Genomic DNA, 19264 nt, shown 5'->3' on the forward strand with positions numbered 1-19264 from the left:
AGCGATTCACAACCCCTCCGCTGACCTCCGGGAGGATCTGATGTATACAGTGGAGTATCACTGTCAGGAGTTGGTGGCGCTGCCCGAGGGTGAGTACCGGGAGACCGTAGCCGTCCGTCTACAGCGGATGGTGTCTGGATGTTCAGCCCGGCCTGCTGACGGATTCGCGGCCCGGCTCATCTCCTCCCCCCTCTCGGCGAAAACGGCGCTCACGCCGCCGCCGCCCTAAAGTTTCTGAGCAAACTCCGGTGGTGAGTGACACTAACTGTTTCCTCCATGCCACTTCCAAGTCGGACCAACTCGGACAATATTCTGTTCCTGAGTCCGCAGTTTTTCACGTCTGTAACTCATCAGAGACGAACAGTAAGTTTGAAAATGACTGTGTTTCCAGGCCTCATAACGTTTCTAAGTTCACCTCTGCACCTATTAAGCATGATACTGAGTTCATTGCCCCCCTAGAGACTGCTGTTCAGGCTGACTTAAAAGACTCTGGCACTGTAGACTCTGTGTGCGTCATCCCAGAGACCGTTAACTCTGTGTCTGGTAATTCTGGGTCAGTTAATCCAGAGTCTGCATTACCCACCCTCACACCCATGTTTGAGAATGACTGTTTTTCCTTTGCTCCTCCCGGGTCAGCAGTAATTGACACACAGACTGATAATCCCACTTTAGAAAAGAAAAAGACTATTTTTTAATTGCATACTTGTGAACTAAGTGTTAAAACAAACTGTCCTGAGGTTCCTCTTCCTGCTAAAACCAGAGGGGACCCCCTGGAAAATGAACAGTGTGTCTGCCAACCTCCAAAGGCTACACTTTCTGTTTCTCAGGTTGCTTGTGACCCTCTGCCACATTTAGCTTTTCCTGCCTTGTCTGCTAGCTCTGACTCTGTTTCTCCAGGGATAAAGAATGTTGCTCCTCTCGTGTTAACACTAGCTGATGCGAAGTCTGTTAACTCAGGTTTTGAAAACACTAAGACTGTGCATTCAATCACAACTGTTAAGGTTAAGTGCAACAAGTTACCGTCCGTCATGTGTAAACTGCTAGGGGAGCTCAGGTTGACTATTCCTGAGTTAGTTTCTCACCAAGTTGCCTCGGACACCGCCTGTGTTAACTCCCCAACTCCTGTACCTCCTATGTATAAGACTGTGGATGGTGTTTCTTCAGTCCTGAACTATGCTGCTCTCCAACCTGTATATTTAGAAACGGTCTGTGTGAATGCTCCTGTGTCCGCAACGGATCCCTTTGTGCTCTGTATTACTGACTCTGACTCTGCTAAACCTGGATCTTCCTGTGCTATGACTGTTTTAGAGACTGCTACTCCTAACATGGACAGCTTAAGGCCTACAGAGTTGCCAGGAGTGACTCGCCATGAATCTCTGTTCGCTAACACTGCTTCTAGCTCCACTAACTCGATTTTCCCTGTGTCTGTTTCTGTTCCTGTGCTCCGCTCTCCGCCTCCAGTTCCTGTAACCAGGGCAGCGCGGGCCCAGCTTTCCCTTACTCCCGTACCAGTTCCTCGGGAGAGGGTGGCTGAGGTCCAGCTGGTCCCTGCTTCTGTCCCCAGCCTGGCAGAGGCGCCGTTCATCCCGGCACCCGTACCTGTTCCTCGGGTGGGGTTGATGGACACCCTGCCTTTGCCTGCTCCTGTTCCGGTTCCCCGGGTGAGGTCAGCCGTGACCCTGCCGACTCCTGCACCCGTCTCAGTTCCTCGGGTGGGAGCGACAGAGGTCCAGCTAGCTCCTGCACCTACACCGGCCCCCAGGGTAAAGGCAGCCAGAGCCCAGCTCGTCCCTACACCCGTATCTGTTCCTCGGGTGGGGATGGCTGGTGTTCGGCCAGGCCTAGCACCTGTTCCTGTTCCCAGAAGGAGAGCAACCCAGAGCCAGACACCTAATCTACCACAAGCGCAACTACCACTACAACTGGCATTGCTGTCCATAACTCAGTCAGTGGCTCAGTTATTAGCACAGTTTCCTGTTTTGTCACCAGTTCAGTCTTCAGCACAGTTAACGGCTCCACAGTCTGCTCAGTCATCCGCTCCGTTACCGCCTCAGTCCTTTGCCTCATTGCCTGTTAGTTTGTCAGCTCAGCTATTGTCTCTGTCACCAGCTCAGTGCTTAGCCCAGCAACCCGTTCAGTCACTGCCCACCTCAGCTGGAAGCCTTTGTGAGCCTTCTTCACCAGCTGAAGATTACGCGGTGCTGACACACTTTAAACTGACTGTTTGCCCTACACAGCCCCAGCCGTCGCATCCTAAGCCGGCTGCGTGCCCTGTGCCGCTACAGTCAGCGCCCGCGGTGCCAGAGGACCCCGCACCCGCTGGCTCTGCATCCGTCTCCGCTGGGGGTTCAGGAGGACCCCTCCAGCAGCTCCTCGTCTCCGCTGGCGGCTCTGCCCAGCCCGGCCAGCACCTCCTCGTCTCCGCTGGGGGTTCAAGGGAACCTCTCCAGCCGCTCCTCGTCTCCGCTGGGGGTTCAAGGGAACCTCTCCAGCCGCTCCTCGTCTCCGCTGGGGGTTCAGGGGAACCTCTCCAGCCTCTCCTCGTCTCCGCTGGAGGGTCCGAGGGGCCCGTTCAGCCTCCTGTCTCCGCTGGAGGGTCCGAGGGGCCCGTTCAGCCTCCTGTCTCCGCTGGAGGGCCCGAGGGGCCCGTCCAGCCGCCATCTGCTTCTGCTCCGCCTGGTCTGGCCCCGGCTTCGTCTGGCCCGGCCTCAGAGTCTTCGTCCTCGTCTGGCCCAGCCTCATCTGAGACTTCGTCCTCGTCTGGCCCAGCCTCCGCTTCGCCTGCTGCAGCTCCATCTCCGCCCGGTCCGGCCCCCGCATCACCCACACCCGGTCCGGCCTCTGCATCGCTTTCAACGTCGCCCGGTCCAGCTTCGGCCTGTGCTTCGCCCAGTCCGGCCTCAGCCTCAGCTCCTGCTTCGCCGTCGCCTGGTCCAGCCTCAGCCTCTGCAGCGACGCCTGGTCCGGCCCCCGCATCGCCACCGTCTGGTCCTGCCTCGTCTGGTCCTGCCTCGTCTGGTCCTGCCTCGGCTGGTCCTGTGCCCACCAGGCCATGGCCAGCATGCCTAACACTGGAGAGCCGCCGCTGCGTTCCATGCAGCCGGCCTCCTGAACGGCTCCGTCTCCTTCGCCGCCGCCGCTGCCTTCCGCGCGGTCAGCCCCCTGAACGGCTCCGTCTCCTTCGCAGCCGCCGCTGCCTTCCGCGCGGCCGGCCCCCTGAACTGCTCCGTCGTCTCCTTCGTCGCCGCCGTTGCCTTCCACGTGGCCGGCCCCCTGAACTGTTTCCACGTCGTCGCCGTTGCCTTCCGCACGGCCGGCCCCCTGAACTGTTTCCACGTCTCCACCGTTGCCGTCCGCATGGTCGGCCCCCTGAACTGCACTGTGTTTTGGGTTGTTTTTCTTGGGCTCCGGTGTTTGCTGTGCTCCTTTGTTTTCTGTTCCGTGCCCTCCGTCCTAGGCCCCCGCCGCCCGCCCTGGGTCGTTTTCTGTTTGGTTTTGTTTTTCTGTGTTTGGGCTGTCTGGTGCCAGCCCTTAAGGGGGGGGGTGATGTCATGGTCCTGGGCCATGTTGGCCCAGTATTCTTAGTTTCCATGTATTTTTGTATTTTGTTCCTTATGTGTTTTCCCCTTGTGACTTTTATTCCCTGTGTGCCCCTCTGTGTATTCTTGAGCCCTCGTCCCCTTTCGTGTTTATTCCGTGTCTCCCCTGCCTGTTATGTTGGTGTTCTACTCGTGCTCTCTCTCCTCCTGTCTGAACCTCTGTACTTCCTGTTTCACCTCTCCCGTCAGTGTTGTGTTCACTCCTGCCATGTCTCGTGATTATTATCAGTGTCACCTGTGTTCCCCATGTGCTCCCACTCCGCTCGTTAACCCTTGGTGTATTTATGTCTGCGTCTCCCTCAGTTCTGTGTCGCGTTCTCCCTCATGCTGTGTGGATTTCCCTGTTTCTCTCTCCTTGTGCTTTAGTTTTCCCAGTTTAGTTTATTTTGTATTGTTTCTCGTGGCCAGCAATAAAGCTGTGTTTTTTGAGTTCATCCCCGTGTGTGTGAGTTTTGCGATTGGGTCCTCATCCTGCCTGCCACACAGCGATCCATGACAACTGTGTGAAGTTAACCCCCACCTGAAAAAGGTGCAGATGAATTTATGTGTGCTTCCTTTTACAGGAGCAGAAAGATGACAGCAACATTCGAGGTTGCATGACGATTTAACCTTTTAAATGCCACTTTCTGTGTCTGTGCATCTACCAGGGGTGTTATTCACTATCCTGTGTTGCTCACAGAGGAAACTGTGAGAAAGTGTGTACACACCTGTGCAGTGCTAACATTTGCATTTCTTTTCTACAGCATTACAGTTCTTCATGTGATTTGATGATGCGATTTATACCAGGACAACTGGTTGATGTTTTTTCCTACTACAGGATTTCTGGGTTTATGTGTGAAGAAACTGTGTTTATAGGTTAGGAGTGGTGATGCTGTTACACTGTGTTTTTGGGAAAATGTGAAGGTTACTTTGATAATGTGAATAACATGTGAGAAATGTCCTGTGTTGAAAACTAGTGTCACTTCTTTCAACAGCTATGGATGGTTGATTTTATGGTGTTTTTATGGCACCTCTGGAACCTGTTGACCTGTGTCTGACCACCGTCTGACCACGGTCAATGTGTATTGCTAATGTTTGTTTTTCTGAGAATGCATGTAGAGGATTCAGCAGAAGCGGACAAGTGACATGAGAAAAACAAATAAGAGATGCAGTGTTTATGGAATAGTTTAATATGGAGCTCATTTGGTGGCCACTTTTGAGTTCCTAGTAATATATGAGTGGAGTGACTTTGCTTAAGGGAAGTCACCGATTACATTAATGTTAACTGAGTACATGGGATTATCCATGTCTGAGGCAAATTATGGTAATAGTTGTAGTTTACTTATTTGAGAAAACCTGCACATGACACTTGTCTTGCTGATGTTGAATACTTATTGCTCTTATGATACAATTGTTTACAAGTGTGAAGTTTGATTTCACTTCCAGATCTTGTTTTCCAGGCCATGATGGTGTGTATGCAGGCTCCTGGGAGAGCCAGGTGTTAAGCAAATTTAATATGCAAAACACACTAACATCTTTTATTGCAGGGTTACGGAGCTACTCCAGCGGAGATGCCCTGATGTTACCTGGGACATGATCTCGCTAACCTTTTTCTTTAAGACAGGAATCCAGGTTTGATGCGTTGACTCATGGGAGTGTCCATGCATCAAGAGGAGGGGTCCAGGATTAACATGAAATAATGTTTTTTATGATTGTTGCAGTGATTTGTGTGATTAACAGTTTATTTACAGGTATTAAACCTATGCAAGTGGTGCATTCATGTTCAGATGAGGCTTTGATGGCCTATAAGTGAAGTTCACTGAACTAAAGAATGTGGTTTGATGATTGTTGACATGCTCTCCAAATAGAAGTTTTTCCTCCTAGCAAGGAAATACAGGTGCAGCAGTAATCTCCTGAAAAATCTTCAGAGGCCCAGTGAGAAGCGAGAAACATTCCAGGCATAGCTGACAGCCCAGGCAGTGGTTGAGGTCAAAGGTCGAGCTGTTTGGGGCCCATCATGAGATCAGACTTTAGAGCCTCAGCAAGGACCATGAAACTGCGTTGGAATGAGAGCTGTGCCAAAGGGGATTTCCAGAGGCCAACAGAGGAGATTGTGGACAACGGACGGGCACCTGAAGGATGAGGGGAGCGTGCCAAGCTCCATTGACAACGCAGAGGGAGTCTAAGGATGGCATCATGATTCTGTGAAAAGCACAGGAACCAGAAGCTATGGTGGTGATGACAGCAGTTTCCTATGAACATCACCTAATGCTGTGTCACTATACTGTGCATACGCTGGCACATTGAAGACTGCTGGGATCATAACAGCAGTAAGATAACTGGATCCAGCACCCTTTTCACAGAGGTGTTTTTCTGCAAAGCGTGGACAGTGGAGGAGTCATAAGTATCCCCCTCACAAGACGAAGGCCTGAAGTGAGGTGATGGGGGTTGGTAGAGGCCATAAAACTAGAGTGCTGAAAAGAGGTCTGCAGCTTTGGAAATAGCTGAGACCCATGTTGACAAACAACAAAACCAACTGGTATGTTTGAATGTTTATTCTACATACATTTGGACTGTGTTCCTATGAACAGTGATGGAAACAACTGGAAGAGACATTGGTGACGCCCTGCAGAACTCAAACCACTCTGCAGAGACATGTGATTTGCACACCCGGAGGAAGCATCACCAAGCTGGAATGTTTTGAAAATGTTACTTTCTTATTTTAACTATTAAATTAACAATTCATTTGTTTGCTCGTAGGATGCAGTTTGCCATTGGATGATGATAGGTTTGTAGCTTGAACCTATCCGCTGGAACGTTGAAGACAATATAATTACACAGCAAAGCAAGACACGGGTAGGCAAAGTTCTTCATGTTTCTCGTGCACGGGAGAGACCGGACAGGCGCCGTTCCTTCGCTTGACCCCAGTTGCTCTCTCCGTTGTGTGTGTGTGTGTGTGTGTGTGTGTGTGTGTGTGTGTGTGTGTGTGTGTGTGTGTGTGTGTGTGTGTGTGTGTGTGTGTGTGTGTGTGTGTGTGTGTGTGTGTGTGAGATCAAGATGTGACCCTGTGAAGACTCCCCAAAGCTGGTGCCAGGCGTCTAGCAGATCTATCTGAACAAAAGGCTCTTATACTTAAACAGATATACGTGTGTTTGCTATGCCATATATTAGCAAGAGAAGATACGACCTCTCCTAGGAGGTGTGTGATCCACGCCAGAACACTCTGTAGAGGAGTGAACGCACTCCCCTCTTCATGCTACACAGAGTTGTTACAGACTTCCTAGGATGAGACATTCTTTCAATCTACAAATGATTATACACCTCTAAGCATATATGGTTAAATATTTCTAAGCATAAATGACAATCAACAATACCAAATCTAACAGATGAGATCAATGAGTAATGGGATAACTGCTAATACATTTGTCAAACTGTGTATTTTTACAGTAATTTAGGGTGATTGACATATGCTGTGTATAACAATGTTTGCATTGAAACTGTCAGACATGAGGTATTCATAACTGGGAACTTTTCTAGCATAAAGGTCAAAAGGGGGGAATGTTAGGTTTTGTATTGTTGATTGTCATTTATGCTTAGAAATATTTAACCATATATGCTTAGAGGTGTATAATCAATTGTGTAGTGATAGGATGTGTGATCTTTAGCAGGCTGCAAAGGCTTGGTGTGTATTCCACACTAGAATGCACACCTACATTCTGGGAGCATGAGAAGAGGTCGTACCTTGTCTTATTGTTTTATGGCAGGATAAACGTGGCTGAATCTGTTTTAGGCTAAGTGCCTTTTGTTTAGATGAACTGTTGGACTTCCAGACCAGCAGGTTTAGGAAAGTCATTTATGGGGTCACACTCTGACCCCACACACACACACACACACACACACACACACACACACACACACACACACACACACACACACACACACACACACACACACACACACACACGAGTAACACGAAGAACTTTGCCTACTTGGTGTTCAATGCTTTTGCTGTGTAATTATATTGTCTTCAACGTTCCAGCGAATAGGTTCAAGCTACAAACCTATCAACAGTGACATCATGCAGTTTGTGTTTTGACCTCCAGAGGGCGACAAATCAGCAGAGACAGAGAGCTCCATTCAAACTTTGCTGCCATCAGTAAGAATCCTTCAAATATAATCATCAGTGTTTGAGCAGTTATGATATCAGGGACAATCTAGACATGTGTGACAATACTGAGCATGTCACATGACACACCTTAAACATCATGTGATCCACTCTCAGTCTGCACTTTCATTCATGACTTCAACAGGTTGAAATGAGCTTTGAAGAAACATTCAGTGAAATAAAGTTTTCATCACAGGATTTATGTGAGCAGCAGATGAACTTTACAAAGAATCAGTGGATTTATCTTCTGTTTCAGATCAACTTTGATCGCTTAGAGCATCTTAAGTCCGTTTGTTCTAACTTCTCACACACTAACATCTCATATGGTTTCAGATCCCTGCTGTTCCCCACCTGCCCTGTAGGTGGCCGCAGTGTGTTCCTACTGTTTCCAGTCACCTGACCCCTCGTCCAACAGCACACCTTTCCCTGCTCCTCCACCTGCATGTACAGAAAGTCTGAACAATTTGTGGAAAATGTTCATTAAAACAGAATGAAATGATCTGAAATCAGTTCAGTGACAAGTGATCAGATATTTAATGAAAATCATTCAAAGTTAGCAGATTAATGTACAGTGAAGACAGAAAGGATGACTGGATCTGTAGACTGGAAACAGAGAAACTGACTGTCAGTGTGTGCAGTATAAATATTTATTCAGTAAATAAAGCCAGCAGTCTGGGTGTGGCTGTATTAGATGTCTGTTCACGCTGGCAGATACAACAAGGTTTCATGTTAACAAGTGAACTTTACTGTGAACCAGCCTGAAGTCAAACACACTGATGAAGCTCAGAAGCTGTAGTCAGATTAACATTAAATTATAAAACCAAAGATCTGTTTCTACAGAGTAAAGTCTGCACATGATCAGGATCCATTAAACATGTTGGACTGATTCCATTTGCCTTCATCACATGTTTATAATTTCCATAAATCTTATTAAAGGATGACTAATCTTAGTTGGAGAAACTGAATATAAGTCATAACGAAATGCAGTGTTTGTTGTTTCTTAATCATGATGTGGCTTACATACGACTTCTTTTGAATTCTTTTCTTATGTGTGTTAGCAAGAAAATAATTTGAGAAATGTCTAAAAGTTTTTTAACTTCATCCAGAATTAAGCACATCATGTTTTTTGCTGGCAGATGAAATGCTGAGTGTTTTGTCTTTTCTTTACTCTCACGCTCTTTGAGCCTGTCCACTAGTCATGGTAAATACACTGGTTATAAAGGACCTTGCTCTACCTGAGCACTCAAAGAGCTTTTTACAATTTGCCTCATTCAAAAGAATATGTGACATGTCTAAAAGTCATATTTTTTGAAGTTCATCCAGAATTAAACCAAAAACACATCATGTTTCTCTGTCGGCACATGAAATGCTAAAGGGCCCTTTTTGAACAGTTAGTCGAGTGGAACAGATGTGGGTTTTTTTTTATCTTTTCTTGACTCTCACACTCTTCGAGCCTGTCAAGTACTCATGGTAAATGCACTGGTTACCTTTCTCTCCCTGAGCAGTTAAAGAGCTTTATGCAATTTGCCTGATTCACCTCATACAAGCACCTTTTTCTATGTAAGTCTTTCTAATATCCACACACATTAATACGCTGACAGATGCATCAGAGAGCAACTTGGAAGGTTTATTGTTTAGCCCAAATATATTTGGCATGCAGACTGAAAAAGGCAGCAACTGAAGTACCTTCTGATCAGCAGATGAGATAGAATTAAACTCAGGGGGCACCAATGAGTAGGTCCCATATAGTAGTGACTTACCGTATTCTTCTGTTAAAAACTGTTAATAACTGTAGAATCTGGCATTATATCTGACATTAATAAAAATTAAAAAAATAAATAAATAAGAAGAATCATCTTCAGGGTTCAAGATCCTGAAACTGGAACATCCGGTTTCAGTGTTTACAGTCGGATCTTGGAGCAGAAACAAACTGAGAGCTCGTTTCATTTTGTTTGTTTACACAGCACAGTTTAAGGTCATCAGGGTGAGGGGGAAAGTCACATGATGTGACTTCATCAGGTGGAGTCCAGATTATTCACAGACTTTAACATAGGTTTCCATGGTGATATACAAATGTGAAATATAAAAGTCACTAAATTCATAAACCTGAAGTCTGGTTTACACAAATACACAAAGGTGAGGTCCAAAAAGCTGCAGCAGTTTCTTTAAATTACGATAGTCTGAAATCTAAAGAAGGTCTGTATCACAAATCCTGTTCTTAAAATGACCTGTAATAACTGCGCCTATTTTTAACAAGCAGGGAGGTTTCTGTGCACATGAATCTCTGGATAAATGCTATGGCTATGTACCAGATGCATTTAAAGCCCTACCCCTCCCCCCTCTCAGCTTAGCAACTACCACACCATCCTGCTGGCCCCTGCTTACACCCCAGTCATCAAGAGGATTAAAAAGGTCACCAAAAATATCAAGCAGTGGACAGAGGAAAGTATCCTCACCTTACAAGAAGGTTTCGAAGCCACTGACTGGGACAGCCTTCTTTCTCCCTCTGATGACATTGACGAACAAGTCAACACGGTGACATCATACATCTCCTTCTGTGTTGACAACATTATCCTCTCAAAAACAGTCTCCAACAACAAACCCTGGATCACCAAGGAGCTCAAGGAAATCCTTGATAAAAAAAAGAGGATTTTCTTCACCGGCTCTGCTCTGGATAAAAAAGAGGTGAAGAGGGTCATAAAAACTGCTAAACTGAAGTATAAAAACACAGTTGAAAAGAAATTGACCACAGGGGACCTCCACTCAGCCTGGCAGGGCCTCAAAACCATGGCCTCTGTGAATACTGCGGTCTTCACCCCAGAACCATCCAGGTGGAGGGCAGCAACCCCTCCTCCCTCCCTGACGACCTTAACGCTTTCTACACCAGGTTTGAAACGGACAACATGGCCCAGCTTGAGGAGTCCAGATCCTCACTCAAACCTGGCAGCTCTGCACTCTGCACTGAGGACATGGTGAGAGCTCTCAGGAGGACCAGGGCAAGGAGCTCACCTGGCCCTGACAACATCAGCAGTCAGGTTTTGAGGCACTGTGTAGGGCAACTAGGAAGTGTGTTCCGGACTCTATTTCAACACTGACAGTCACACCGTCCCCCAGCTGTGGAAACACTCCACAGTCATCCCCATCCCCAAAAGAAACAACCCAAAGTCTCTGAATGATCTTCGTCCTGTGGCCCTCACCTCCGTGGTGATGAAGGTCATGGAGAAGATCATAAAACAGCACATCATAAGAGCAACTGAGCCCTGATGGATTGACTCCAGTTTGCTTACTGTGCCGGTGTTGATGATGCAAAAATCTTCATCTTGAACTCCATCCCCAAACATCTGGAGCTCCCTGACTCAACCGCCAGACTTCTCAACAGCATTCATCACTCTGCTGCCTCATATCCTGGCCACTAAACTTTCCTCCCGATATCACCTGGATGATCAGCTGATCCAGTGGATATTGGACTTTTTGACCAACGGGTCAACTACTCTCTTTCCAGTCTCCGTTCCACCTCCACTGGCTCCCCCCAGGGCTGTGTGCTCTCCCCCCTGCTCTTTATCATAACATATTTACATACATATACATATTATAACACTGATGACTGCAGACCCACACAGCCCAACTGTCACATGGTAAAATATGCTGACAACACAGTTGTCCTGTCACTGCTGTCAGGCCCCTCGCAACACCAAGGGCCCACTCTGCAGGAGTTTGAACTGAATGTGAGCAAAACCAAAGAGATGGTGGTGACCTTCCCGTGGCTGCTTCAGTCACCACCACCATCCACTGGAAGCCAGTGGAGGTAGTTGAGGAGTACAAATACCTGGGAACCATCTTTGACAACCTCCTGAAATTCTCTGCTCACACAGAGGAGATTCTCAGGCGGTGTCATCAACGGCTATACCTCCTTAGGAAATTCAACTCCTTTGGAGTCATGATGACTTTTTACTATGCCTTCCTGGAAAGCATCATGACCTTCTCCATCACCTGCTGGTTCCACTCCCTCAGCCTTCAGAACAGGAACAGACTGCAGCACACTGCATCAAAATCATCGGCCTGCCTGTCAGAACTCTGGCACAGGTTTTCAGCCAACAGGCCCTTAGACAGGCAGCCAAAATCATCAACGACCCCTCTCATATTCTTCACCCCACATTTCAATGGCTCCCCTCTGGGCGACGCCTCCGCTGCATTTCCTGCAGGACTAAGAGGAGGAGCGCCACCTTTGTCCCCAAAGCCACTCTGCTTTTTAACTCCAGCCGATAAGAACATTTCCCACACCAGAAACATAAACTACTCTGCACTCTTTTTATACTGCCGACACTTTATTCACTTTTAGTCACTTACAGTTATTTATTCACCTTTCAGTTAGTTTAATTTTAAAACAGTGTATATACTGTATGTTCTGTGTGTATTTATTGTCTTAATCTTATTGCCAGTTTATGCCCTGTCTTTATCTTCAACGTCATGCTGCTCTGTTGTATCTTAATTTTCGCTTTGGGGATAAATAAAGTCTTTCTTATTCTGACCCTTGAGAAATTAAACTCTGTGAACCAGTTAGCTGGAAGGTTCAAAGCCTCGTGAAGCTTCATCTGAAAATCACTAACAAAAACACTAACAATACACAGATTGATTCTTTATTTCTGTACTACAGAGTTTGAACTGCTCTATTTTTACATCACTGCCCACAGACTCGCAGTCCCAGCACATTACTGAGAATTAGGAAACTCACATTTAAATGATTGCATCTGTTAAAGGAAATTTCCCCTGCAGCTGAACAAATAACCAAACCCTGTCACCACATTTGAATGAAGCGCAGGTGCTGATGATGCTCACTGTTGGTTTCAACTCTGCTCTCAGGCTTTACTTCACTGGGAAAGGTAGAAAGTGTGACTGGATCCATAGACTAGAAACAGAAACTCACTCTGAATGTTTGCAGTGTAAATATTTATACTGCAAACAGTGTGACTGTGTCAGAGCTGATCAGGTATCAGTGTGTTCACACTGCAGCTACATCAAGGTTTCATATCAAAACTTTAATCTAAACCAGTCTGACCAGTTTGAAGGCTACATTGAATAAAAAAAACACAAATACATTTTATTAGACATTCAGTAAAGTTTCTACAATGATCAACATCAATGAAATTAATGGACTGATTTGATTTGTCTTCTCCAAAGGAACATCTTTAAATCATTCATTAAAACTCACTGTAGTTAAAGAAAGTGATTATGAATTATAGTTTAATGCAAAGGTTGATATTTTAAAGATCAGCTTGTAAAGAAGTGAAAGTGACTTCTGTTCAAACTTTCCTGTTTTTAAGTAAGTTTTTTAAGAGCAGTGAAACATTTTCTGGGGTCTAAAAGCCAAATCAGTAAAGATAAAATCTTGTGACAAACACATCTCCGTAATGGAGATGAACATGCAGCAAAAAATTCAAAAAGAAGTCAGTCACATCTGAACACAGAGACACACACAGGCACATCAAATGCAAATTTAATGGAAATGAAAGAGAATGAAAGCAGAGAAATGTTTCAGTGTCCAGTTAAATGAACTCGACTGTTCCTGCTGAGCTCCGCCTGAGCTTCATATGGAGTCCCGCCTCCTTCCAGGAAGCAGCTCAACTGTGTGTCCCTGTTTAGTGTCCAGGTGTGGAGTGGAGCTCGTTGTTGTTGTCTCTGTGTGAAGAAACCGTAAGTTTGCTTTTTGTTTCTACTCTGTAATGTTTGGACCTGATATTCAACTCTCATTCCAGGACAAAATTTATGTGTTTGAAGACAAATCCACGGTATTATAGATTATTGATTGATTGAATCCACACTGATTATCAGTCAGTAACTTAGCACTGAAACATTGGTTACTGTGATGAACAGTTTAAATAGATCTGTATGAAACTTTAGAGCCATCAAACACTAATCATTGGTCTGATAGATCATTGCGCTTCTTTTAACTGGAAAAATTACATAAAATCAGTTTGTTCTAAAAAATGTCAGCGTTCATATATCTGCCTGTGGAGGATTTGACTTGAGTCATAATATGAAGCAAAGTGTTTGGACTCTGCAGCTTTTGTGTTTTTAATCAGTGGATCTCAATTTTCTTTTAGCATTTGAAGCTTTGAACCATTAATAGTTGGTCAGTGTGTGTCTCTTGTGTTTCTAGTTTCTTGTCTTTGGGCTGTTTTGTCTAGGACTTTGAAAATTTGTTCCTTGTGAGTTTTCGGTCTGAATGACGCTACTTGATGTTATTCGAGTTACTCATATAAAGTTTAAGATCACCACAAAACACGCAGTCAGATACACAAAAGAACATGAATCAGTCAATTTTTAACCATTAATAGCAATAGCATAATATTTATAATAAACTAAGAATAATTTGTTATAAAGTCCTTCTACATCAGACAGTCAGTGAAGCCAGTTTGTTAGAAATGTTCAGGTGCAAAGATGTAAAACACTTTAACAAGGATCACATAGTTGAGTCCAGAAGATCAGGTCAGAGTCTATGTGAGACCTTGTGGTCTTCTGGTCAGCAGTGGTGAGAACTTGCAGAGCAGGAAGCAGTCTGATCTAGACTCTTCATGTTTCCTATAACCCTTTAGAGCCGGTCGGAGCGGGCACGCTCTGTTTTGCGTAACTATTTTTAAATCCCGGTAGCTCTGCAACCACGTAAGCTAGCGCAATCATTTTTTTTGCATATGAAACCGGAGGAGTTGTACTTACATCTTATGCCATCAGCTTGTCCTAGGTCACGGTTTCCTTCCACATAAAGCTTTGCAAAAACTGCATAAAAAGCGTGAACTTTTGCATGTCCGCCATTACCTGCCCGAAACTGGAAGTGACGTCATTTTCGCGGAAATGTAGTCTTTTTTACCATCAGGGCCTCAGGGCCTATACTGGTCTTTTTAAAAGTTATGTTTGACTTTATGGGTTTCTGTGTCGTTTCTGGGATGCTTAGGACTCATATTGCACTGCTGGAAATAGTTTATTTTGATGCATATGCTGCTTTTTTGCAAATTTGCACTGTAATATTTATTTTCGTTTTTCCTGCAGTGTATAGAAATTGGTGTATTTCAAAAATAAAACTATGAAGACACTCAAAATAAATATCCTGTGGTTGGAAACTATTTTGTGCAACTTTTTTGTATTTACAGTTTTGAGGGATAAGCCTCTTAAATTTCTCTAACTAGAAATATATGTTAAAAAACAAAAACGATTTTCAATTTTTTTGTAGTTTATTGCTCTTTTCTAATGCTAATCAGCTGCTCCTGTTTGTAAACCCACTTATTCCCATGATTATGCATCTTAACTCATCATCATTATTCATCTATGTATTACTTTTATGTATTAGTCATCTATTTGTTGTAATCATCTATCCTTGCAGTAGTTTATTACACAAAATAAGTTATATTATCACACTTCTGGCCACATAGCGCTGATATTCACTGCACATGTCCATATTAACTTTTTCCAGCCAGGTGTTTTCCTTTTCCCATTCTTCCCTTTCTCTGAGGGGAACAAACATTGCTGCTCTAATGCTGGGCTTACACTGTGCGGTTTTAGGCCCATTTTGAGCTGATTTTTGAGTCGTGCGACCGTTTTGGTGATCGGACCGATTTTGTCCCATATCGTGTGTCGTGTAACGAGAAGCGATTAACACCTCACGACCAGCTCCCGATCATCAATCGCTCGTGAGGGTGTCACCACAGCCGCTCACACTGCTCACGCGCAAACACATAAACGTCGGGGAAAAAGATGGAGCAGCACGGTTGTGCAGCCTGTGATCTGGACACAAGCAATGGAGGCACAACTTGTAGAACTTTGGAAAGCTCATCCGAGCCTTTTCAATGTGGCATCAAAAAAATTATCACGACCACAACAACCGTGAAAATAGTTGGATTTACATTGCTGCTCAATCACATCTGCCCCATCAGAGATTTTATTTTATTTTTTTTTTACCATCCCAGCCTTGCCGTAATGGTCCATTTGATTCACCTTTTATTGTTTATTTTATTTTCACTTGCTGAATACGGGACAGACTTGACTGGGGGAAAGAAGGGGATAAAGAAAGAGAAACAGCTGAGAAGAGGGACGGGGAGAAGGGCAAAAAACAAAAACCAACAGAATGGGCAGAAAAAAAAATGCATCTATCGATCACCTGGATCACCTGTTGAGAAAGAAAAAAGGAAAACAAGCAGAAGAGAACAAGAGTAATAGAATAAACAACATCACAATGATATATGGGAATATGACAGTAAATACTAAATATTAAACATTATTGTGCAGCACATAAGATCAACAGAACACAGTGTGCTTTGAGGTAGGAGCCAAAAAGGGTGTAGTTTGTGGGTGTGATAACCCGTGTGTACACCTGTGAGCATGGACGCGCTTGTTTTTTTTAAAAGGTTCCTTCATGTAATGATCTGCTAGAGGGTGTGGGGGGGCCACAGCCCCGTCCTCCAGGGCATGAAGCAGGTATGGAGGAGATCAAGGCTCCAGACATCCAGAGGCCCCCAGAACACAAGAGACCAAGGAAGACCAACAGAGGGGCAGCCGCGCCACTGTCCCTGAAAGAGCTGAGGAGAGTCCCAGATGAGGGCTCACTCAGCAGCCGCGGAGCAGAAGCCAGGGGGGGTTGCAGTGACGCGCCCGTGAGCTCTGCCGGCAGCCAGCTGTGCCTGAGTGACCGAGCCCCAGGCCGAGAGGTCGGGGGCACCGCACCTCCGAAGTGGCCCGAGCGAGCCCCAGGCTCCAGGCCCCGATAAGCGGCCACCAAGGAGTGAGCCGGTGTGTACCTGGACGCCCATCCCCAGACACAAAGAACCACCAACGCACCGATGTCTGAGGGAGTCCGCCACTGGCAGGGGAAGTGGTGGTGGGTGGAGACAGGCCTCCAAACCTTGGAGGGCCTGAGATGTCCCCAGAGAGGTGGCGTCTGATACCCAACCTGACATATAGACACAGACATACAGGCACACACAGACACAAACATCCATTCCCACCCTCATGCTCTCATATGCACTTAGCTGCCCGATCAGTGATTTATCAAAGTTTATGGTGGTGGTGTGTGTGTCTGTGTGAGTGAAAGACAGAGGGAGAGAGAGCGACAGATTTTCTGTTATAACCTTAATTTTATGGATGCACAGTGTGAGCTCTCAGGTCGCATCAGAGCATCAGGCAGTATAGTGTGAGAGTACATCGTGACCTACCAACTTCTAACCCCTGCGAGTCAATCATGCAGTTTGAGCCGGAGCTGAATAACGCAACTGAAAAAAAATCGCACAGTGTCTGCCCAGCTTTAGGTGTACTGTCGTCCGAGACTTGCACCGCAGTCTCGGCGTTTGTTTCCCTGTTGGCCATGCTTCTTGTTGTGGTCATCTGTTGTCTTCTGGTATTTTCTCCGTAAGCGACCTTTCCTCGACCAATGAGATGAGCGGTAATCTGAATTGTCATAATCAAATTGTCATAAGTGTGCTGTCAGCTCATTGGTCACAAAGCAGGAGAGGGGCTGGGAATTATGTTTTCAAACAAAGCGTTAATTCCATTAAAAGTTATAGACTACTTTTGATTCTCACTGTATTACGGGACAAAGTGCGTCCCTTATTAGCTCAATATGGGACATGTACTTTTGTTTCTAAATACGGGACGATTCCGTATTTTAAGGGACGGTTGGCAACCCTATCTACAACATGTAAAAATATAATATAAGCTCTGGCGGACTTGGTTCTATGGTAAAGGGTTAAATTCATCGTTTTTCCTTAGACTGTTTGAATTTAGTGTGTCAGAGAAACAGAAACATGGAGGTGTGTTCATGACATGACATGAATCCTGATGTCAGAGAGAAACTTTAGATTATTCAGCAGAGCTGATGTGGGACTGAGATCTGCATCAACATGAATGAGGTCAGAGTTTGCAGTGAGCTGACTGTATCACACTCAGAGCTGTTCGTAATGTTCAGTCATTGTCTTGCGTTTTGTGTTTCGGAATGACTTAAATTTCTAAGTCAGCAGGTGAGATCATGTTTCTGTGATCGCTGCTCTGGATCATGTGACCTTTTTTCTAGGTTACATGACAGGTCAGAGGTCAGCGACTGTAACTCAGTTACTTCTGTTAATGTGAACTCACGGAGTGTTTGTGACTTCAGACTGACTAAAGTCCACAAGAAGATGATGATGGAGAAAGAGGAGGACAGAGCAGAGTCTGCAGCATCCAGCTGTGAAAGTGACGACTCCAGAGATAATCCTCCAGACTTCAGTACTGAACCTGGACCAACGAGGTCAGAGAGCTGAATTCACTGAGTAACAGATAATTCTGCACTGACATTATAATTAGTGTTGATTCTGGTTGAATTTCTGACTGTGTTTGTCAGCTGAGAGGAAATGAAAATGAATTTCTAACAAAACTCAGTTTTGTCCAGTTTTCCTGTAAAAAGTTGAACTCTAATCTAAGAGGATGTTACTGACAGGAAACAGCTGCATAATCTGCAGTCAGCTGCTTCAATCGTGTTTGTGTCTGCAGAGGTCAGAGGTCACAGTCTGCAGGGTCCAGCTGTCCGTCTGTGAGGAGTGACTGGTCCAAACCTGAAAATCCAAACGTCAGTGGTGAACCTGGACCAACGAGGTCAGAGAGCTGTGATGACTCCTTTACATGTTTGTGTTTTCCTGGATAAATATGACCTGAAACATCCTTAGATTGTTACAAAGATTCATTAACCCTTTACAGCCGATCGGAGCGGGCACGCTCTGTTTTGCGTAACTATTTTTAAATCCCGGTAGCTCTGCAACCACGTAAGCTAGCGCAATAATTTTTTTTGCATATGAAACCGGAGGAGTTGTACTTACATCTGATGCCATCAGCTTGTCCTAGGTCACGGTTTCCTTCCACATAAAGCTTTGCAAAAACTGCATAAAAAGCGCTTGCAGGAACAAAAACATAATATTCCAGAAACACGCTTTGCCGATCCAATCAGCTGTTCAAAACACTTCCTATGTTGGAATAGACGTCAGCGCGAACTTTTGCATTTCCGCCATTTCCTGCCCGAAACCGGAAGTGACGTCATTTTCGCGGAAATGTAGTCTTTTTTATGATCAGGGCCTCAGTGCATATACTGGTCTTTTTAAAAGTTATCTTTGACTTTGTGACTTTCTGTGTCGTTTCTGGGATGCTGAGGACTCATATTGCACTGCTGGAAATAGTTTATTTTGATGCATATGCTGCTTTTTTGCAAATTTGCACTATAATATTTATTTTCGTTTTTCCTGCAGTGTATAAAAATTGGTGTATTTCAAAAATAAAACTATGAAGACACTCAAAATAAATTTCCTGTGGTGGGAAACTAGTTTGTGCAACTTTTTTGTATTTACAGTTTTGAGGGATAAGCCTCTTAAATTTCTCTAACTACAAATATATGTTAAAAAAGCAAAAACGATTTTCAATTTTTTTGTAGTTTATTGACCTTTTTTGCAATTTATGTAATTACTATGCACTTAATGAATACATATTATTAAAATCTGGGCTATAATGGTTGTAT

General features: G+C 45.0%; 1 protein-coding gene across 1 annotated transcript in view; it reads left to right on the forward strand.

Annotated features, from left to right (window-relative positions):
• Positions 1–1325: 1325 nt before the first annotated feature.
• The window catches only part of LOC113015623 (uncharacterized), a 40993-nt gene continuing 23054 nt past the window's right edge, over positions 1326–19264 (forward strand). The window contains exons 1-9 of the mRNA XM_080296095.1: positions 1326–2284; positions 2370–2557; positions 3101–3153; positions 10090–10460; positions 10565–10773; positions 11422–11548; positions 11659–11808; positions 17735–18010; positions 18253–18354. Coding sequence (XP_080152221.1) covers positions 1326–2284; positions 2370–2557; positions 3101–3153; positions 10090–10460; positions 10565–10773; positions 11422–11548; positions 11659–11808; positions 17735–18010; positions 18253–18354 — 2435 coding nt within the window. The remainder of the gene's footprint in view (positions 2285–2369; positions 2558–3100; positions 3154–10089; positions 10461–10564; positions 10774–11421; positions 11549–11658; positions 11809–17734; positions 18011–18252; positions 18355–19264) is intronic.

Source organism: Astatotilapia calliptera, chromosome 3, assembly GCF_964374335.1.
Source record: "Astatotilapia calliptera chromosome 3, fAstCal68.1, whole genome shotgun sequence".
NCBI lineage: Eukaryota > Metazoa > Chordata > Actinopteri > Cichliformes > Cichlidae > Astatotilapia > Astatotilapia calliptera.